This window comes from Tenrec ecaudatus, chromosome 4 (assembly GCF_050624435.1).
Source record: "Tenrec ecaudatus isolate mTenEca1 chromosome 4, mTenEca1.hap1, whole genome shotgun sequence".
NCBI classification, from domain to species: Eukaryota; Metazoa; Chordata; class Mammalia; order Afrosoricida; family Tenrecidae; genus Tenrec; species Tenrec ecaudatus.
The window spans coordinates 173127468-173150925 of NC_134533.1; the positions used below are offsets into that span (position 1 = coordinate 173127468).

The following is a 23458-nucleotide window of genomic DNA, read 5'->3' on the forward strand; positions in this document are numbered from 1 at the left end:
TGTCTCATGTAGTGTGGACATGTCCGCATGCTTGGCACAGTGGAGGCAGTGACAAAGAGGAGCACCCTCCGTGAGAGATTGGTGACAGTGACTGCAACATAGGGGCATGGGCTCAAACATGACGCAAGACTGAGCAGTGTTTGCGTCTATTGTACACAAGGTCACCGTGGGATGAAACTCACTTTATGGCACCCAACAAGTTTAACCTCCTATTTTTAAATTTTTCCTTCTAAGACCCTCGTAGTTTTAGGTTCTACATTTAGGTCTTTGAGCCACATTGGGTTTGTGAGATAGGAAATTTTGCTGCACAATTGTGAGATTAGGTAGTGAGAAGGCCTCCTGTTTTATTCTTCGATAAGACCTTACCTATCCAGATCCACTTTCTTCTCAATATAAAGTTGATTCATTTTCTTTCTCTTTAATGAATTTTGATAGAGTCTGGCTCAGGATTACATTATATGTGCGTGTAATTTCCCACAGTGTTTCTGAAGCCTCCCCATAGCTAGAGATTAACTTGGGTAGTGGTGACATGTTAACTCTTCCTATACGTGAAGAAAGGCATGTTCTTCTCTAGGATTTTTGATTTTCGTATGCAGAATCAAGATGGTTTCATAGAAATTATTAGTGTGTCTTTTTAAATGTTTAGACAGAAACAATTGGGAAAAATCTAATGAATCAAAGCTACATAAAATACACTTGAAACTAGATAGTAAACTTGAATGAACACTCTCTTTGAAATAATTTACCAGGCCTTTTTAAAATATGGAAATGAACCTTCTGACTTGAGATGATTTCCTGTAAGTTTTCTTTCTAGTAGTAGTAACAGGTGGGTGGATTTGGTGAGGTGAAGATATTCTAAAATGATCATTTAACCTAGAACCCCATTATCTAGGTTCACCACATTGTAGGGGCCAGCTTTACGGCCCGGGAAGCCTCTTGCTTCTTCACTCGTTGCCATTCAATCTGAGACTTTCAGGCTCACAGACGATCACATCTGGAATGCCCTTTTCTACTTTTGGTCAATTCTGTTGATGAATTTGTCTTTTCAGAGGGGCACATAATTATCCAAGTGAAACAGCCACATATCTCCATATCAGAAGTTATCTATTCTTTCCCAACAAACATCCTTCATGGAACTGTATAATGCCAGAGGTATTACTCTAGCCCTGTGCTGAGAGCTGTATTTCTGTTAATGCATACTATTAAAAATAAATTCATTATCTTTGGTTACTGGAGATACTAAGATGATAAACCCAAGCTGTCTCCATAATCAGTGCACCCGAACTTACAAAAGAAACTACTGCCGTCTGATATTAAAATATTACCAATATAGAACTGATTATAAGTATGAGCTATAACATCTTCGGATTCTTAAGTTGCTTATACAATGCTTCATCAGTCACCCAGGGGGTTTTCAAAGTATTTTGTTGTTGTTGTTGTTGTTTTTTTCAAAACCATAAAATAGGTACTTAAATACCGAAAAAAAATTTCAAGTGTAATGGAATTAAATATCTAAGAAGTCTTGTTAGGATACAGTTGAAAATTTATTTACCGTTTGCCACAAATGAAGGGAGTTAACTAGTAAAAGCAACAAACAATATTTTAAGTCCTACTATCATCGCGTTGCAAAAACACCCCGGGGTCCAGAGTCAGCCTCCTTTAACACCTCTCAAAGACTTTGTACAGGTCAGGCAGGTTAGCAAGCTGCAGGATATTTCCATCTTCTGTGAAATGTTTAGGAGGCAGAAGGTGTGAGCGGAAGGCTTTATAGAGAATGTGTTCCACAGTCCACTTCCAGGTATTTGGAGCAGAGTCGGGCCCGTCACTCTGAAAAACATGTTAGATGTAACGAACCTCAAGGTCTGAATCCCTAACGCCTCACTACACACCCAGTATGTACTGGCATCCTAGCTGGCACGCACTGTGCCTGGAAGTGGTGGTCCATCGAATGCTCTGAAGGGGCCTCTAGACCAGCCTCTACGGTCCCACAGGCACAGCACACGGCACGAGGCTTTTCAGGTGGAGAGAAAGCCACAGGCCTTATGAGACTTCCCCCTTAGAACTCTGTCTCCATTCAGGGTCTAAAATAATTCCTGAGCTTCAGTTTGGGGAGGCACATTCCTAACTCACCAAACAGTAAGCCCTGTTACCAAAAAGCTCCACAGGTAAGGAAATACAGTTTACTCCCACCTTCCTCTCCAGTCTCAGCCTTCACTGTCTAGAGCAGTGGTGCTCAACTTTCCTAATGTCTTGACATTTTAATAGACCACCACTCTCCCTCACACAACCGTAGAATTATTTTCGTTGCTACTACTTCATAACTGTAATTTTGTTACTGATATGAATCGGGCAGCCCTGTGAAAGGGTTGTTTGACCTTCCAAAGGGGTCGCGACCTACAGGTTGAGAACTGCTGCTCTAGAGGCTAAGAAAAAGTTCCTTCTCATCTGGCTTGTCCTTGAAGTAAAATGTTGCGTTCCTCCTCAGCACAGATTAGTGGGTGCTGCCTTCACTGGCGCAAGGTCTTCTTTAGGATGTTTGGGCCCCAGGAGCTAAGACCACGTCTCTGCTCCACCACCACAAGCCCCGCGAGCCTCTGAGCATGTCCACTCCCGTTTCCTCACCCAGGGAGTGGAGAAAGCCTTCTACCCAGAGCGAGGAGCCCTAGTAATGAGGGAACTGGTCGCGCGTGTAAAATGGCTAATCTTTGATTCTTACACTGTAACTTAGCTCCACATCCCCAGAAAATAACTGTTGGGAACAGCATGGTCATTTGAGTGGCAAAGGCACTGAACCATTTGGTAAATCCAAACTCTGTGAAGCTGGCTTTCTGTGGAAGTGCGGAAGGGGTAGCTGACCTCGGCACAGCCACATTTTACTGGTGGGCTATGCCAGCTGTCGAGAGCAAGGCAAGCGCTGAGGAGCCTGGGCAGACTGAGCCAGAGGCCTCCGGAGGCCTTGGTCAATCTTCATCTCCAATTTCATCCCGTGACGGCTGTGTCTCTACACCTGACAGTTTGAGCTCACCTCAAGAGTGAACTATTTCAATCTCCAACAAAAGAAAGAAATAAAATAAAAGCTGAGCATGGTTTAAAGGCATGTTTTGTGCAGTGCGATCCCGGGTACTCGAGCCACCGTGCAGCACAGTACCTGCTGGCCAGAGAGGGTGGACTCCTCGCCGACATACTGCTTCCGGATGGAGTAGAACGCTGCGCATTCTTTACTGAGGCTTTCAAAACATTCTTTCTCTTCATCCCAGTTCACCTGGTTCGGAGAGAGCACTCAGTACTTGCACATGGCGTGCATTTAATGGCATGTTCCCTTCTAAGTGGAGGTCCACTGGCAGCTAAAAACAGCCTTTTAGGCCACAAGGCTGTGAATTGGAACTGCTGAGTATCTGGAGGGAGCTGGGGAGACCTTCAGCCACTCTGCCCTTTCATCGTTACCATCCCAAACGGAGACTGGCTCCTGCCTGCACACACCCTATCCTAGGAACTCAGTGGGAAAACCAGATCACTCACTTCCGTGGCCATTCGAAGGATGAAGATGGGCAGTCCTTCCAAAGGGGGCACATAGTTGTCAATCAGAAGCGGTAATCCAATCAGGTTCCCTTCCTGCTGGTGGGGGTGGGGGGGGAGGCCGGGACAAGAGAGAGTGTAGTTAGGGTTTAGATCAATCCCATTTCCCCAGTCTTCCTCCAGGCCTGTGCTCACACTTAGCGCCTGTCTCTGGGGACCCTGGGTTTTGACTAGACTGGACCCTGGGGCTGGAGAGCTAAGCCTACCACTTAAAAAGGGCTTTTTGAACCTTCACAATTCACAAAAAAACGAGTTTTTGTTTTTTAACTTTTGGCCTGAATTTTTCGAATAACTTTCTTTGAATGTATTCACATATGAAAGAACTTATGATGAAGGAAAATCCTACAGATGAAGGGGCTTAGAGGAAAAAATAGCAGGGTTTGTGCTGGGGTCAAGCTCATTGATTATGGCGATCAGGGACTCGGGTCTTCCGCTCTCCCCCCACACTCAGTTCTCCTTGGGGACGGTGATGGGTCAATGGGCACAAACAGTTTTGTAACCAAGCAACGGAAGTGGTATGTCACCTGCCAGCCCCTCAACTTATCTTAGACCATCTATAGAACGTGTCTTCTCTGAGGACTAGGCATGCTGTCGCACCTCATCGATTTCCAAAGAGAAATAGTCTCCAAGCATCTCGGCCTTCTTCTTCAAAAACTCAACAATGTATTCGGCAAGTCCTTCTTTGGGACCATCTTCTTCTGTCCAGCCGCTCTCAGGACTGTCCAGAGCGAGCATTGCGAGCTCAAAGAGCGGGGCTGGCTCCTGGGAAGGCACAAGAACGGTAAGGAGCCAGTGTTCACTGGGAGCCCAGCGAGGCGGGTTCCCTCACCAGATGCAGCAGAAGAGCAGGGACAAAACGATAAACAAGCACCACCAAACGGCCACATCCTCCGGAAATGACAGGACAGACAGCCTGCCAAACAAGTTGAAGGGTGAGGTCATGTGGTGGCACTTTGCTTTTGTATGGCCTTCAGGGTACCCCTTCCCTTCCTCTGTCAGTCAGAAAGTCACCATTCAGATCATTCGTTCTTCCGACTGCCTAATCCGTACCCCACGGGGGAGGAGAACAAGGTAAACCAGCTGCCGTGTCGGGTACGTTGTCAGATGAGGAAGAATTCTTGGTTGAGTCTTAAGATAAAATGTCAAGATGCTGTCACGTCTATTTCACTCATAATGGCAGAACTGCCTCATCAAGTTTGTCTAGCCCTTGGGATCTTTATGTGACACTGTTCGCTCTTCTGTGGAGCTGACCAGTGGGTTGGACAACTTTCGGTGAGTAAAGTGTCTAACCAGTGAACCACCAGGCTACTTTTCTGATAAAATAAGTTGTTCCCCTAATAGTGGTTGTAATGTCATACATTTTATTTTTATGACACAAATATACAGTGCATTACTTTATCATGAAAACCAATAAAAAAGATAGCATAATCGTTTATATACCTCCAAACAGAATTTTGAAACTTCTGAAGAAAAAAGACTAAGAACTGCAAAGAGAAACAAATTTTCACTTGAGGGTCAGCGATTTTCATACCCCTTGTTTTCTCAGTGCTGAGGGAGCCCTGGCAGCAGACGGGTTTCTCGTTGGGCTGCTAACCTTAAGGCTCACACCGTTGCCGCTCTGCAGCAGAAACACGGACGGGGCTTTCTACGCCTGCCAAGAGCTATAGTCCTGAGGACTCACAGGGCAGCTCCACCTGGTCCCGTAGGGCTGCTGTGGGTCAGCACTGACGAGATGGCAGTGGTGTCTGCGTTCTCAGTAATTAAGCCCCCAGCCCTCATGTCCTCGAAGGTCCCTATGATTTGAGTTGGCATCAGCTCAATGGCAGAGAGTGAGTGGTGTATTGGTTTAGTGCTGGGCCGCTTACTGAAAGGATGGCAGTTTGTTTTCATAAAAACATAGAGCCTGGCTCTCTTGGAAACCCTAGTGGGCAGAATTGACAACAGGTGGTTGGTATTGGTTTGCTTCCCAGTAATTAACTGAACAAGTACACAAGATCCTTAAAGATGTAGGATGTAACATCTTCATCAACTTGATATACAGGCTTGTCCTGGGTTATAAATGTCCTATTTATGAACCAACATTCACAAACCCTATTATGGTAAAAAAAGAAACACATAGGTACATATAATAGCTCATAATAACAAGAAGCAGGCCTATTTTGTAATGAAGACGAACATTACTGTATTACTGCACTAAAGCGGCTTTAGTGTGGCGTCCTCAAACTACGGCCCACAGGCCACACACGGCCGCCGGGTATTTCTGCCCCATTTGTTTCTTTACTTCAAAATAAGATGTGTGCAGTGTGCACAGGAATTTGTTCATAGTTGTTTGTTTTTTTAAACTACAGTCCGGCCCTCCAACGGGTCTGAGGCACCGTGAACTGGCCCCTTGTTTAGAAAAGTTTGAGGACCCCTGCTTTAGTGTATCTGCACATGTTTAATGCTTTTCATACACACAAGGCACACTATGTACTAAAACCATCTGACATTAGATATGAACCACATTTAACTCTTCTTACTTATGTACAAATCCAACTGAAAAACAGCCTTGGGAATGGAACTTGTTCATAATCCAGGGAATGCTCATACTTCCCAACAGAAGGCACATTTTCCCCAAGTGCACATGGGACATTTACCAAGAGACACTGCATCTTGGCCTTAAAGCAAATTTTACTAAGTATAAAAGAATCCAAGTGTATTATCTGACCATAATGAAATTAAACTAGCAATTAATAATATCTCTGGAAACTCCCCAACTATTTAGAAACTAAAAACACTTTTAAATAACCTTTGGGTCAGAGAAAAATTCAAAAGAGAAGTTACAAAATATTTTGAACTGAATGAAAATGAAAACATAATACATCAGTACTGTGAATTACTTAGCATGGCCTTATGATTCCCATTACATGATTGGGTGCAGCAACTATGCAAAAAAGTGCTTGTGGCTCATCAAGGGGCTCGGACAACATTGCTAATGTAAATTAGGTACATGGGACCCCCCTCTGTGGGTATATAACACCCAGATAAGGGCATTCATTGTGCTGTCCTGTGAGTTGGCATCAAGTTGACAGCAGTGAGTTTGGTTGTGGTTTGGTGGTCTTAAAAAGAAAGCCAACCCCAGAGAAGAGGGGGGTCTCATTGCCTCAAGAAACATTGCCGGTAGTAGAGCCATCCTCTGGACCTAGGGTTCCTGTGCTGAGAATCAGCTTTTTTTATAAATCATTTTATTGAGGGCTCTTACAACTCATTAACAATCTATACATCAATTGTATCAAGCACATTTGTACATATGTTGCCATCAACATTTTAAAAACATTTTATTTCTACTTGAGTCCTTTTTCCATCACCCCCCTCCTCCCATCCCTGCTGAGAATCTTGTCCCAGGATATAGACAGAGCTGTAACACTAGAAAAGGTCCAAGAGAGAAGCAGGAGATGGTAATGACAGGTAACGACAGCCAAAAAATAGCACCAGGAGACCAACCTGGGGCCCTGGCCCATGGTGTGAGGTGGCTACTGTGGGCGCACCAATCGAGAGAAAGAGAACGCGAGAGCTGAATGCCTTCAGGCTGAGATCAGCTGGTGGAATGGTGTGCTGAAGAGCTGTAACCCTTGCTGGAGCAGGGCAGGAGGCTGAGGGGACAAGGAGCCAAGGGACAGGCACACTTATGGTAAGATGACCAGACGTCCCGCTTTTGGCAGGACAGTCCCGATTTTTAACAATTTTTCCCGCATCCCATGGTGTTTTTAAAACATCCTGATTTTGGGAAAGAATAAACGACGAGCTAGGGTATACGGTTTTCGGCCGCCATGTGACTATTTCGCCAGGATGTGAGTTTTATCAATGGTGTCCTGCTGGTGTCCCACTTTACCAGTGTTAACATCTGGTCACCTTAGCTTATGGGCATGGCCGAGAAGTTGTACTGACAGAAGACCTGCATCCTGATTTGTTCCTGATCCTGAAACTTCCTTCATGAACCCCGTAGTGTTGACTATTGTCTGTGAATTTGGTGTGACCACTGTAATGAGCTACGGAACCCAGGAGAGAGAGTCCTATGAAGGAACTGTTAAGGAGGTTGGAGGGTGGTAGAATATCTGACCTCCCCCTCACGGGAATCAGCCTTGGGCTAAAGCTGAGGGTGACTGCTCCCCATTAAAGGAGGTCAGATGATCCACACCACACCATTTTTATAAAAAAAGTTTGTGGCATGCTGTTGAAGCAATACTTAGGGGGTGATTTATAGCACTAAACACATCTAGAAAAAGAAAAAAGTCTCAAATCAGTCTCCTCAGCTTTCACTTCTAAGATATTTGAAATAGAAAAGCAAATTAATCCCAAAGCAAGTAAAAGAAAAACAAAACAATGAAGCCCACTACTATCAAGTTGATTCTGACTCATAGCGACTCCAGATAGGGTTCCAAAGACACTACCTCTTTATTAGAAGCAGCCAGCCTTAACTTTCACCGAGCAGCTGGTGAGTTTGAACCGCTAACCTTGTGGTTACCAGCCCAGCGCCTAAACCACAGCACCACCATGGCTGCTTACGTAAGAGAATGGAAATAATAAAGATTAGTACAAGAAGCAGAAAAACATTAATCAATGAAAAGAAAAGTTCTTTGAGAAGATTCATAATATTGATAAACCTTTAGCCAGACTGATCAAGAAAGAAGATATAAATTACAAACCTGGTTTGAAAATGAGCACATTTCTTAAAAGAAATAAACTATCAGAGCTCCCTCAAGAAGATAGATAACCTGAATGGTTCTAACAACTAATAAGAAAATTGAGTTAAAAATCCTCCTCTAAGGAAATCCCCAGGCTCAGATGGCTACACTGACAGATTCTAACAACAACTTTGTAAACAACACTTACTTTGTGCAAACACTTTCTGAGCAGGGGAAAAGGGGGCGCACTCCCCCGCTCATTCTGTAAGGCTGGCTTGACTTCGTATCAAAACCAGACAGAGGCATTGTAAGAAAAGCCACAAACCGGTATCATTCATGAGCATAGACCACAATCTTAGTAAATACAACCTAGTAATACATAAAAATAATATATTGTGACCAATCAGACCTCAAGAATAGGGGGTTGGTTCTACATAATGAAAATCAACGTAAATGACATGACTAAAGTATTCAGAGTACACCAAAAATTCCTTTTTTGGGTAAAAGCTAAAACATATATAATTTTGCAACAACGCAAGAGTGCTGCAAAAATGCCCCCAGGGTCACAGTTGACCTATGGCTACACAGGGAGGAGAAGCTATGGCCACACTAGCTGCCACAGAGCGCCTGCCACAGCCAGACACGCCTCCACCCTCCATTGTTCGTTCCCGCTCTGACACCAGGGCCCTGCTTTGCTTCAGGGTTCCATCATTTGTTGTGATGGCTACACAAAACTCACAGATAACACTCCCAATTATGGGGGTTTACTCAGGAGATTGACAGGTTACCACAAACCAGGAACAGAGAACACTAAGGACACGTCATTGGTCCAAGGCAATGCCTCTCCATAGCCAGTAACCAAGTTTCTCTGGTTCGCAGCTACTCGGGCGCATGGTCCCTTGGCCCCTCCCTGCATGAGTCAGGAAGCCCATCCATAGCTCTGCTCAAATTTGTCGTCTCAGCATGGCTCCTTTTCTCTGGCTCAGTCTCCCTGCATCAGCACTGGTCTCAGCGTGGCATGGCCTGCTACCTCCGCCAATTCAAGTAGGGATTTCACTGTTACATCGAGGATGGCAACCCAAATGGACCAGTTCTCGCCATTAGTGCTTCACACACTATTTGCATAGTTCTACCCAATAACTTTGTGGAAGTTACAGAGACACGAATAGGGGCATATTAAGACATCTCAGTTCACCACCAGTGGTTAAGTATGTATGTACATGTGCACATGTGCTCACAGGTACAAATATACATGTGTATCACCCAAACCAGACCTGCTGCGTAGAGTTGATTCAAACGCTCAGTGAGCTGCATGAGAAAGCAGTCTACACGGATGGCTTCATCTTGTCTCAGCTGAGTAGGCTGACCAGTCAGTCAGCCCGCAGTCTAATGCTTGAACCACAGCACCAAGAGAGCTCCTCTGTGTGTGTCTACACAGTGTCTTTACAGGTATGCTTCTCTGTGTGTGCAGACATGTAAATATATTTATGTACAACATACCTCAGAGGAGGCACAGTTACATACACTAAGATATAGCCAAACACCTCATGGGGTTAGTTACCTGGATTAAAGCTTCAAGACGATAGTATTGTGGAACAACTCACTCAATTGGCATAACACGGTTCATAAAGTGTATGTTCTATTCCCTAGCTTGGTGAGTAGTGATTGGGGTCTTAAAAGCTGACCAGTGACTGTCTAAGATAAAACTATGAATCTCTTCTTCTCTGGAACAAAAGAGAAAGGAAATAAACGCTCAGAGCAGAAATGAGTCTCCAAGATGAACACCAGTCATGACCGCAGCTATCCTGAGACCAGAAGACGTAGAGGGTGCCCAGCAACCACTCCTGACTCTTCCGACCAGGGTCGCTATCGATGGATCCTGACTGAAGGGAGAAACATGTGGGGCCGAGCTCAGATTCTTAAAGTCTAGACTTACTAGACCGATGGAGACTAGAGACTCCATGAACTACTCCATAACCCCGAGGGGTGAGATGAATCTAACCCCTGAGGTCATCTTTTGGCTGAATAAGAGTTTGGCTCATAAAATGTAGTACCGGTGAGTCCTGTCACTCTTTACAAAATCCTTTGGATGAGACCAAATGGCCAGCAGTTAGCCTACAGCAACGATGAACGAAAAAGGGGACCAGGAAACCAGTTTACTGGAAAGGTGTTTAGCTATATCTTAGTGTATGTAAAGTTTACTGGAAAGGAACCATCCAGAGTGGAATTAATGAGAATGGTAATATTCTGTGGACAATGAGACCAATATCTCTGAACAATGTATGTAGCAGCTCTTAAATGAAACTCAATTTGCTGTGTGAACTTTTACCAAACATATACTTGAGGGACTTGAGGGATGGGGAGTAAAAATAAGGTAAAATTGATTTGGAAAGTTGATGTAACCCAGTATATTAACAAACGAAAAAGTGAACAAAGATCATCTGGATAGCCACAACAAGTGTTTGACAAATTTCAGCATCTGATCCCAAGGAAAACCCTTGGAAAAACTAGGCACGGGTGTATATATCTTCAACCCAATCAAGGACATTAATGCAAAGCACACAGCTCACATCGCACTTATTGGGAAAAGAGTTGGTGCTGTCTCCACTAAGATCACGAAAGAGTCAGTAAGTTCCATTCTCTCGATACCATTCCACATCTTCCTAGAAGGTCCAGACAGTGCAGCCCAGAGGAGGGAAAGAAACCAAGGCATTCAGGTTGGACAGGAAGACGTAAAACTGTCTTTGTTCACAAGGACATGACCATCTAGGCAGAAAACCCTGGTGTATTCTACAAGATGATACTAGTACTAGTAGGTAAGTTTAATGAGGTAGCAGGGCACAAGACCAATATAGAAAAAAAGCAATTGTATTTCTGGGTGTTAGCAACAAACAACAGTCAAATGGAAATGGAACTCACACAAACACATACACACACATGCATATACACACATAAACACATACACACATATACACATTCACACAAACCCAAGAGTGACGTTTAGACCAGCAAATTGAAGAATAAATCTAACAAAAGATTCAACAATCCCATTATGCGTTTTTGTGTAGAATATGTCAAATGAAAACAGAAGGCATGGAACTACATGGAATGATTTTAATTTCCCCTTAACATATGGCATAGACAAGTGCTGAAAGAAATGCACTGATATCGGCAGTGTTTGGATTATGGGCTTTAAAAAGTATTTGTTTCTATTTTTATCAATTTCCAAATATCATTCATAGATATGTATGAATGTCATAAAACTATGCAGTTTTCAAGTTGGCTATCAAATGACTGTTCTGCTAAAAATGTATATAAAATTATTACAATTAAACATGGCTTTATGCAAACAATACAAAACCTATCATAAGCATATTTTTAAACGATTGATATACCACAAATAAAGTATCAAATTAGAGCTACTTTTTCCATGAATGATGAACTATTGAAGTTTCCAAAGTGTGAAGCAGAAAAATAACTTACCGATAACCTCAGAACACCAAAATTGGCAAAATCGTAGACGAGTATCTGGTAGAACAGTTCTTCGCTGAAAATGAAAAATGAGGACAAGCTAAACTCATTCTGAGAACCGAGCCCACCCTAAGCAGACCCAGGTTGATTCAGACTCACACCGCCCCTGTGCCGGGTGCCAAGGACGTAACTCTTTCCAGAGCAGATGGCAGCCTCTTTCTCAGGAAGCACATGGTGGGTCTGAACCGTCGACCTTGTGGTTGACAGCCCAACACCTCACCCACAATGCTACCAGGGCTTGAGTGTCAAGCAGTAGCAAAAACAACAACAACAACAACAAAACACAGGAGAAGCAAGCATAGAACACGGATGGGACAGAGATACTAGCTGTGCCTTGCTGTGGAAGCTGGTGGACAGTCCAACAAGCTCTCCCCACTGGCACACCCTGAGCCTGCTCCCGCCCTGCCCGGCAGGTGAAAGGGCCAGGACTAAGTCCTGGCTTGCTCTCAGCCCGGCTCTGGCCCCACCCCTCTGGTGCCGTCAAAGGGTTTTGAAACTGAAGGAGTTCTTGCTTTGCTTGCCTTCCCTTCCACTTAAAAGAGTCTATAAACCACATTTCTACAACTCACCATTAAAATGCTGTGGAGTGCAAAGGAGGGTAGGGAGACTTGCTAAATAATTAAATGAGGAGGAGACAGGCCACAAGAACATTCCACAAGTACATGGGAAGCATAAAAGATACTGACTGACTTACAGGAAACAGAGCTGAAATATGGAAATATGGTACTTTGTAGCTCTTGCTTAGAGTCGTCAATGTTTATGGAAACAGACAAAGCATCTGCTATGCCTATATTATAGGTGGGGCAACTGAGGCACCGAGTGATTGACTCGGCCCAGGCTCAAGTTTGTAAAATGGTAAAGGAAGGAGTTGAATGTAGATGTTAGACTCGACAACTGGTATCTCTCCATAAGGTTCACACACCCCACCCCACCCCTTCTCACTGGGAAACCACTGACATGACCTGAGAGCTGGAATTCTGGGCCTGCCCTGGGTGTGTTCCTGTGAGGTGGCCACCCTGTGGTTTGGCGCTGGGAGGGCATGCATTTAGAGATGACGGAAAAGGAGGAGCAAGGGGGCGACAATCCCTAGCAAATTCTAAGTGGCAGCTCACCAACGATCCCAAGGGTTGCTAAGCAAAGAAAGGGCTGTAGCAAAAGGGTGACTAAGCCTAGAAGGAAGGAGTCTCTCCAGGCAGTGTATGTGCGTCAGAGCCTACCGAGGCAGTGAGTTATTTAATGGGGCTCTTCTAGCCACCGTTCTGTAACTCCTACCAGATGGCCTTTTCTTCACAGGTCTGATTAAGAGACAGGTGGGGATGTGTGTGTGTGTGGGGGGGGGATAATGCTAGGATTCAGCTGCACCTGTTACCAGATTTATTATGATTGCCATTCTGTTGGCTATAAAGTGAACCATCTCAGAAGCAGGAGGTGGGGCCCTCCCTCGCTAACAGGGAGAGCCAGGAGTGGAGCATGTCCTCTGGATCCCTGCACAGTGAACCGTCTTGGTCCAGGAGACAGTGGTGCCACCAGAGGGGTGACATGGGAGCAGCAGACTCAGGAACCAGAACATGACACCGCGGTAGGTTTCCCAGCCATAGAGCAAGTAAAGCTGAGTGCTGCAGGCCAAGAAGTTGGTTTGGGGAGCAGGGTGCCTGTGGGCACTTAATTCAGGGAGCTGGGTTTGCTGAATCCCAGAGCTGGAGTTGAGTGCTTTCGATTTGAGGCTTACTGGAGTGGAGTGCTTCTGGGGAGAAGGTTCACCCACCCACAGGGCTGAGCTGAGTGCCTTCGGACTGAGGCTTACAGGAAGGGGCAAGCCCTTTGGGCGTTTATTAGCAGCCCTAAAGGAGCTTCGGAACATATTTTGACAGAATAATTGTATCCTGAGCATTTCTCACCGAAATTGTGACCTGTTAACTTCCAGAATAAATTCCACAGTTGGGAGCGTGTGTGAGTTTTGTGTGGCCATTGCAAGGAGTTCCATCCCAGCTGGAGAGCACAGGGTGCTTGTGTGTGACGGAGGTAAGTCGGTGGTTGGCCCACTCACAGGGCTCAGAAGCACCATGAGGCCACAGAGAGACTGAGCAGAAAGACGTCTCACAACAGCAACATGGCAGCATCTTCCTATTTGAGCACATATTTAATACAGGGGCTAGCCTCACCACGAGCTCGTCCACCAAGGTCCCTGACAACTGTCAATCTAATTGTAACTAGCTCTGGTTACATGTTGGGCTGGAAATCGCAAGGTCAGCCGTTCGAAATCACTAGCAGCTCCTTGGGAGGGAAAGATGAGGCTTTCTACTTTGTAAGGATTTACAGTCTGGGAAACCCACCTGAACAGTTCTAGTGTGCCCAGCAGGGTCACTCAGAGCTGGAATTGATCGACGGCAGTGAGCAGTATGCACCAGGCAAATGGCTGTGTTGGACTCAGCCTGCCTGTGCTGATCTGCTTCACCAGGTGGCTTGAGTAAGACTTTCTCGTCCTCAACACTTGCGGAAAGGCAGACTGGTCGTCTTTCCTCTGCAGCCCCCACGGACCCCCCATCACATACCGCTGCGTAAAATCTCTAGCAGCACCGAACCCTCCACCCCTGGCTCACAGTGGCGACAATCACTGAGGGGCTTCCAAACGCTCATAGGAAAATTCAAAGATAAAGGGATTATTTTGAAGCCCCACCATGTATGAAGCACCTACCAAGGACTAGGCTTCCTATGTTCTTTCTTATCCTCACACAAAAAAATCTGCAAGAGGAATAGCCCAACTCCCCAGATGAGCAATCTGAACTGTAGCTATTCTCCAGTTACGCAAATGTGGAAGACAAGATTGGAACCCACATCTGTGTACCTTTTCCAGCTACCTCATGCAGCCAGCCCCTGACACTTGGTACCTGTGTCCCCGGACCATTTGGCTTTCCTTACTTAGGCTGCTGTGCAGATGGATGGCTTTCAATAACAGGGATTTATTTTCTGTTTAGGAAACTAGAAGGCTAAAACGGATCTCTAGTGTCCATCCGTCCACTCAGGGCAAATACTTGTCTGCCCTGCTCCTTGGCTTCCTCAGCTCCAGCCGCGGCACCTCTGTCTCCTGCTTCACGGCTTGCTGGCTTGCTTGCTTGCTTGCTTCTGGGCCGCAGCTGCTTCTCCTAGCTCAGAAGTGATTGGCTGAAGCCACCCTAGACTGATCTGGCCTCAGCTATATCACAAAGAAAAATTCTCTTCCCAAATGGTCTTGTATTCATACACATAGGGGTCAGTATTCCACTGTGCACGTGAGTGAGAGCGTGTACGCATGCACACACAGATTTTTTTTGGGGGGGGTTAAGGGATTCAAATCCATGACCACACTGTTTTTTAGTGGCTCTTCTTTTACACCCTCCTCTCAGTGCCTCACCTGAGCTTGGTGGTGTTGAGAAGGTACAGCTTGGTCTGGTACTGTGCCAAGGCCCACTGAGGATTCACACAGCCCACGAAGGAGTGGTTATGCAGCATCTCCCGGAGAGCTAGGGGGAAAGCCCACAGGTGAGCAAGGGAGTCCCGCCAGCCCCAGAACCAGTTAACAGGTAAAGATACCTGGGCAGACCCGCCTACTGAAAACAAATACAAAGGAATACAAAATAATCTTGTTGATAAGAAATGGCCTGAGTAAGGAATATTTAAAAAGCAAACTGAAGCACAGCAGGAACTTAGAGAATGACTGCGAGCACTAAAGCCAAGCCTGTACCTAACCTGAACCCCTCAGGGCCACCTGAACCCAGGAAAGAGCGCCTGAAGGAAAGCCAGCCTTGTACCTCCACCTGAACCTCGGGGGGGGGGGGCGGGGGGGGGGATGCAACTTCAGGCACAGAGGGTGTGGATGGGGCCCTCGTGGTGCCGTGGGTCTAGCACCGACCGGGTTGCTAACACTGAGGTTCTTAGTGCGAGCCCAGGAGCTCCTGCCTGGGAGAAAGTTGTGGCAGTCTGTGAAGGTGGCCGTCTAGAACAATTGGAAGGCGCTACGCTGCCCTTGGGGGTTGCTGTGAGTCAGAAGTGACTCGAGGCCCCGGTGGATACAAGAGAAAAGCCCAGGAATGGTTTGAAACGGGGACTCTGCGACTAAGACACCAACGGCTGCACGCTGGACTTGAGGAAGGGAACACCCAAATACCTCCTTCAAACCCCTCCCGCGCAAAGGGCGATAGGAAAAGGCTGCCTGCCACTAGCCTTGGAGGTGGGAGAAAGAAAAAACATGCATCCTTGAGAATGTTTCTGGGATGAGCATTCCCTGTTGGCAGTGAACGGAGAGCTTAGATTAGCATGATAACCAGGGCTGGCAGGTCCTCTGGGTTCCTAGCAGACAAAAATATAAGTTCTCTGGAGAAATTCCACCCCAGCCCCCACCCCACACCCACAACCACACCCCCCCCGCCCCCCCCGCCGCCTGCTTCCGACAGTCTCCCACAATAAAGGACCAAGAAGTAGCAGCGCCAAAATAGCCAACCTCACAGAGAAACAAAGCACCAACAATCAGAATCTGGAAGGAAACAGAACCCGACCAGCACAGGTTTCAGGCTGGAGCTATTGGCTGACAAGTCTGCTCAGCCCTCTTAGGACACCGAAATGGAGTAGACAGACCAAAATGATCCATGAGATTGCCAAAAGCAGATTTCTAAAAATAAAATAAGTAATAACTGAATTTTAAAATCAGGACAGATTTAACAACAGATTAGACAGGGCTGGAGAGGTAATTTCCTGGAAGGCAGATCTAAAATTAGCCAGAGGAAAAGACAGAAAATATGAAAGACTGATTATGTAATGTTAAGATAAATAAGTTCCTGAGAAGGTACGAAATCTTTGAAGCCTTCAGAGACAAAAAAACCTGAGAATATTTGAGAAGTAATACAAGACAAATTGTGCCTCAGTTCTATGAAGGTCAACAAAGTCCACACCTGAAGAGATACAAAAAGAAACTTAAAAGTGAGAGCGTTATCTTAAAATCACTCAAAAGAAAAAACAATTAGCCATGAAGTAATAAAAATGGATAGCTGAATTTTTTATAGCAAAAGAAGCTGGAGAATAGATCTACAGTGTGAGGAGAGGAAATAACAGTCCATCTGAAACTTCAAATCTAGTAAACTTTTTTATAAAAATTAGCAGGACTGAGTTGGCCACTGCCACTAAAATATATACTCCAGGTACATTATGAAAGGCCTAAGACAGTGGGACGAGAGGAAAGTCAAAGGAAATAGAGGTAAGAACTAGGAGGCAAAGGGCATTCACAGAGGTCTAAATACAGGCATGCACATATGTACATATATTTATATATAATGATGGGGAAATAGATTTATGTGCATATATTTATAGGTTTAATATTAAGATAGCAGATGGACATTGGGCTTCTACTCAAGTACGGCCTGAAGGTAAACAAGCGGCCATCTAGGTCAGAAGCAATGAAGCCCACATGGAAGGAGCACACCAGTCTGTGATCACAAGGTGTTGATGGGATCAGGTATCAGGCATCAAAGAACAAAAAAAAATCATTGTGAATAGGGGGAATGCAGAGTGGAGACCCAAAGCCCATCTGTAGGCAACTGGACATCCTTTACAGAAGGGTCGCAGAGAGGAAACAAGCCAGTCCAGGTGCAGTGCAGTAATGATGAAACACACAACTTTCTTCTAGTTCTTTAATGCTTCTCCCCCGCTCCCCCTCTCCCCCACTATCATGATCCCAATTCTACCTTACAAATCCAGCTAGACCAGAGCAAGTACACTGGTACAGATAGGAACTGGAAACACAGGAAATCCAGGACTGATGTGAGGACCAGTGGTGAGAGTGGCAATATCGGGAAGGTGGAGGAAAGGTGAAGTAGAAAGGGGGTACCGATCTCAAGGATCTATATATAACCTCCTCCCTGGGGGATGGACAACAGAAAAGTAAGTGAAGGGAGGCGCTGGACAGTGTAAGACATGACAAAATAATAATTTACAAATTATCAAGGGTTCATGAGGAAGGGGAAAAATGAGCTGATACCAAGGGCTCAAGTTGAAAGACAATGTTTTGAGAATGATGATGGCAACAGATGTATAAAAAGTATACTTGACACAATGGAAATATGGATTGTGATAAAGAGTTGTATGAGCCCCCAATAAAGTTATTTAAAAACAAAACAAAACAGAAAGGCCTAAGACAGAATTAAAAGCAGATAATATGCAGGTCTAGGGAATGAATTTTATTCCTCAAAACATGTATTAAAGAAGGATTTCTTAAGGTGAAGTCTCCCTGTAAAGAACAAATTGACAATGTCTGTCTATATTAAACCTAAGAATTTCTGTTCCTAAAATGTTCACTTTTAGAAAGTTACCAAGTGACAAGATCTAACCAGGGGACAATATCTTCATGTAACTGCATACATCCTAGGATATATAAAGAACTGGTAACTTTGGTTAGAGAAAAAAACAAAAACCAAACCAAACCACCACCACAGAAAATGGAGCAAAATATGTGAACAACTATTTGGCAGAAAAAGAAAAATATATTCTCAGGAGGCCCTAGTGGTGCAGTGGGTTATGTATTGAGCTGCTAACCACCAGGTCAGTGGTTCAAACCCAAAGGTCATTTCTCTAGGGCAGCAGTTCTCAACCTGTGGGTCGCGGCCCCTTTAGAGGTCGAACACTTTTAAGGGGTCACCAGATTCATCACAGTAGCAAAATGACAGTGATGAAGTAGCAACAAAAATAATTTTATGGTTGGGGATGGGGGGTCGCCACAACATGAGGAACTGTGTATGAAAGGGTCGCGGCAGGAGGAAGGCTGAGAACCACTGCTCTCAGGAAAGGTGAGGTGGTCTGCTCCCAGAAAGACTTACAGTCTCAGAAACGCAAAGGGGCAGTTCGTCTCCGTCCTTTAGGGTTGCTCTGAGTCAGATTAAGTTTGATGGCGGTGGGTTTAGTTTGGGGGGCAGTTATTAGTAACTAGGAAGATGCAAAATTTTCAAAAAATCATATACTGTTTAATAATGACCTAATTCATGAGATACCTGAAATAATTTTTAAAAAATTCTTTTTGGGGGTGCGTGTAACAAGAACTTCTGCACACAGTTGGCGGGAATGTAAATTAACACCGTCCCATCAGAAAGCAATTGGCACATCACACAACCCAACAGTGATAATCCTCAGGCTTCTCACCCAGTATCCCAGGAATGAACTGACTCTTGGCAGAGAGGAGGGCACAGAGAAGGGACATGGGGCAGGGAGTCTGGGACGAAGGCAGGGACAGAGGCCATCTGAGTACTCCAAAGAGCCCCCAGCAGAATGAACGAACAAGCATGCTGCATACTTACTCATGCAGGAAACGTTTTGTGGGGAAACAATACACCTGAGCTACCGGCCACGTGACGGATGAGCTGGAGGATACATGTACGAACAGCTGGCTATAAGGGCATACCTATAGTTCTCAAATATAAATAAAAGCAACTCGTAGAATAATGGACCTTGTGCTGAAGTGGTTCCGTGCTTGACTGCTCACCAGAAGGTCAGCAGCTCTGGGGGAGAACAGAATTGGTAGGGTGCTACCATCAGCAGACAGTCTAGGACACCCACTGTGCTACCTATGGGTCGCCATGAGTCCAAACGACTCCACCCCAAACTCCTTTAAAACTGAACATATTGGGGGTATAAGTAGAGGTAGTAAAGCCGTAACAAAAAGAAAGAAAACATAATGAGCCCGGAACAGCTCCGCTATGGAGGGGCCCGAGGGTGGGAGGCTCACAAAAGCGTCAAAGGTGAAGGTGATGCCCTTTCTTAAGCAGGCACTGATCTCGTACAAATGGGCATCTGTTTTTCTTTAGAACATACACCTATTTAAAAAATACTTTTGTAGCTAACCCATACATCTAAGTTTGTGCCAATATTCTTTTCAATGGAAGGAGTAAACAGATTCCTCCAAACAGTGGGGAGGGAGTGGGCCAGGCTTCTGGGGAGTGGTAAGCCTGCACATCACACTTCCACGAATCTGTTTTGGTTTCTAGCTTGTGCACATGGGAAGTCTTCCGTTGTTACATAAATCTGCAGCCCCCACTCAACACCCCCAATAAAAAGTGTGTTTTCTTCATTTTATAAATAGTGTTCCTCTCTGTTCTCACTGGAAGCTCAATGTGTCTACAGGATGTTCTGCGTAGGCGGAAACTGATTATTTTAAAAGCTGGCGAACATCAGATACTCTTGAGTAATGAGACACAGGAGGAAAGAGAAAGCAGTTTAGCTAAGCCACGGTAAAGGGTCAGAGATTTTTCCACACGCATTTTCCATGGTGTGCTCAGGGGCATCCAGAGCTACTGGCAGGAGGCCCGGCCAGCCAGGAGTGGGCAGGGGCGGGGGTGCTCACCGCACGCAGCCTTCCCAATTGCTCTTCCACCCAGGCAGCCGCCTAAGCTCCACAGACCCTCCTCAAAGTCTCCTGCCCAGATTCCAAGGCCTCGTCTCTCATGCCCACCACAATGGCCCAATAGCACCCGAAGGCTGGGGCCAGTCCCCTGCCATTCCGCTGATGCAAAATGGGACCAGAACTTCTGTGCCTCAAAGCCAAACCACACGCCTGAAATGAGAACCACGACGTCGAGGCTCCGCACGTTTGCAGGAGAAGTAGCAAGAGAAGCCAAAGCTGAAGGCTGGGCCACCAGCCCTCTGGTTCCTAATGCCCATTTGCACAGAAGCAGTCTCCAGCAGCCTGTGTGCCGGGGGCACAGATATTCAGTAAGTTTGCCAAGTCCTCTCAACCATCTCTCACCAGCTTTCCCTTGGTCCCTACTGAACGGGGCTGTTTTCTGTCACACAGCTTCTCAAGATACCTTGTATTGCAGCCAGTTTCTAACCCATCCCTACCTCACTCGGTGATGTCCTCCAAGGCGGCAGCCCCGGCTCACTCCCCTCTCTAGCTGATTTCATGCGGGGAAAGAGACTGACATCTAGTGACAAGCCACCTAATGGGGGAGATGTATTTGGATCTGGAGCTGGTCAACAAAGGCCACGGAAACGGAATGAAGTTGTGGATGGCCGGGGGCTAAACACGTGAAGCACATTTTGACTTTCAAGTCAATACAGCCAATGACCCTGCCATTTTCCTCTTCCGTACTTGTTCTTGGTTTTGGGTCAGAGCAACGCATGCTCAGCATAGCAATACACGGCCCGGTCCTGGGCCGTCTTCACAATTGTTGCCACACGTGAGCCCACGGTTGCACCACACCATGAACCGCTCTTTGAGGGTCTCCCGCTCTTGCAGTGACCCTCCAAACAGGACGCCTTTCTCCCGGAGTTGTCCCTCCTGGGAACATGTTCAAAGAACCCGAGACAGAGATTCCCCCCCTTACCTCTAAGGAGCATTCCCACTGTACTGCCTCCAACACGGATTTGTCAATCTCCTGTCTGACCGTGGTAAAGCGACATTCTTCACCACAACGTAAAGGCTCCAACTGGCCTCCGGTCCTCTTTATTCACTGTCCAGCTTTTACATGCAGATGAGGCACCGGTAAGTGCAAACCACCAGGGCTTGGGTCAGGAGCACCTTAGTCTTCAGAGTGGCATCATTGCCTTTTCTGCACTTGAAGGAGGTCTTCTACAGCAGGTCTGCCCAGGGCAGTGCCATTTGAGTTCCTGAAGGCTGTTTCCAAGGGTGTGGACTGTGCGTCCAAGCAAAATGGATTCCCGGACAGCTGCTACCTCTCTCTCGTTATGGCCCAGCTGGACACACACTGTTTCCTTTTGTCACCCATATCTTTGGTCATCAACAGAGAGGGCGTCAGGCCCTCCCACTGCAGTTTGCGGGTCATAGGTTGTCGATACGCTTTCTTCTGGCCCTGAAGCACGCTCTTGCTCTTCCAGTGCAGCCTCGGGTTCTGCTCAGCCCAGAGACTGAATCACTATGGCAAAGGAACCACAGTCCTGACGCACACTTTCCTGACTTTAAACTACGCTGTACCCCCTTGTTCGTAAAACTGCCTCTTGGTCTATGTACAGGTTTCTCATAAGCACTGTGAAGTGTTCTGGGCTCCTTCATAATGTTACCCATACTTTTTTTTTTTGCTCACAAGTAGCAGGGAGTCAGTGCAGTCATCATGGGCCCTGAGCTGAGCCTATTTCCATGGAATGCTACTGAACCTTCCAAAATGAACTCATTTTTTAGTTGCAAGGGTCCCTCCCCAAATGGCAAATCCACCAGACTCAAGAGAAGAGTTGTTGGATTGAATGTACAACTTTGGGTAAAGACTTTCAGCTGCCAGGCTGCTCCTCATTCACGGATGCCACGAGCAAATAACTCCCGAGCACATCAAAGAGGCAGCGCTGAGCTAGAGACCCAACCCCTTCATACACACATGGATCACATAAGTGCAGTTAAGAACATTTCATCATAAGTATCTCCCCCACCCCGTCTTCTTTCTTGGGCTACAGACAGCACCCCTTCTAGGAGCAGCTACTTCTAGAACTGGTAACACAGCCCAGAATGTTTTAAACCTTCTCAAAAAGTCAAAATCCAAACCCACGGCCATCAATTCAATTCCAACTTATAATGACCCTGTATAGGGTTTCTAAGGCTTTACTTCTTTATAAGGACAGACAGCGTCATCTTTCTCTCTCAGAGGTGAGCTGATTCCGGTTCACAGCAACCCTGTGGGCAGAGCAGAACTGCTCCTTATGAATTCCATGGCTGGTTCCTGTACAAGAGCAGACTGCCTCAGACTTCTCCCACGGAGCAGCTGGTGGGTTCGTACTGCCAACTTTTGGTTGGAGGCCGAGCACTTAACCACTGCAGCACTAGATGTCTCTGCTTGGCGAACAGGCCGCTTTAATTCATAAAATCATGAAGTTAGTTTTGAAGACACAGGACTAAAATTACCTCAACACTGATGCACTTTCCAAGCTATCTCTGAAGTAGATAGTTATTTCCTACTAAGTTTATGATCTTCAGGATATAAAACAGTTGGTTATTTTCTGTGATCCACAAGGTCAGCTATTTGAAAGTAGGAGCTTCCCCAAGGAAAAAGGCAGGGATGTCTACTCCCATAAAGAGTTGCAGTCTCTGAAACCCAGAGGCATTTCTACCTAGTCCACAGGGCTGCTGGGAATTGGCACTGACTGGATGGCAGTGAGTTTGGTTTTTGTTATTTCTCCCTTACTTTATTCTGAGTGTTAGCTTACCTTTTCTTTCTCATCAACACACCACTCTAAGTGTGGCAGGAGTGGAAAGTCACAGGAGAGAAAGCTGTGGAGCCAGGATTGGACCCCAGGGCTGCATCGAAAGCCTGTGCACTGTCAGCAACACCGCAGCCCATTTGGACCGTGCTATGTTCTGCGCGTCAGAAGCAAAGTAAAGCTGATTTAACTGACCGGTGGATGCCGTGACTTCTGGGCAACTGCGAGCAGTACCGCTAGCTCAGACACTCAGGGCCTCTGCTCTCTTCTCTCGCGAGTGAACATCAGACAGACTGCGGGGATCTATGTAAAGTGCTAAGGAGCGACAATGTCCCTCGGAAGACTCGGTGCGCCTGATCCAAGCCGTGCTATTTTCAGTTGCCTGGACAACGATGAAGGAAGACCAAAGAACTGTCACCGCTGGATTCTAGTCTTGAAGAAGAATAGTGAAAGCACTGGGGGACTGGCAGAGGAATCAACCTCTGTCTTGCCAGACTGCGCCTTAGAAGTGAGGGTGGCAAGACTCT

The 23458-nt window shown here is 46.0% G+C and overlaps 1 protein-coding gene across 1 annotated transcript in view; it reads right to left on the reverse strand.

Annotated features, from left to right (window-relative positions):
* Positions 1-1536: 1536 nt before the first annotated feature.
* The window catches only part of MLH1 (mutL homolog 1), a 57597-nt gene continuing 35675 nt past the window's right edge, over positions 1537-23458 (reverse strand). The window contains exons 14-19 of the mRNA XM_075547075.1: positions 15163-15271; positions 11724-11787; positions 4174-4338; positions 3520-3612; positions 3149-3262; positions 1537-1827 (exon numbers count right to left, since the gene is read on the reverse strand). Of these exons, the coding sequence (XP_075403190.1) occupies positions 1660-1827; positions 3149-3262; positions 3520-3612; positions 4174-4338; positions 11724-11787; positions 15163-15271 (713 nt within the window). The 3' untranslated portion in view covers positions 1537-1659. The remainder of the gene's footprint in view (positions 1828-3148; positions 3263-3519; positions 3613-4173; positions 4339-11723; positions 11788-15162; positions 15272-23458) is intronic.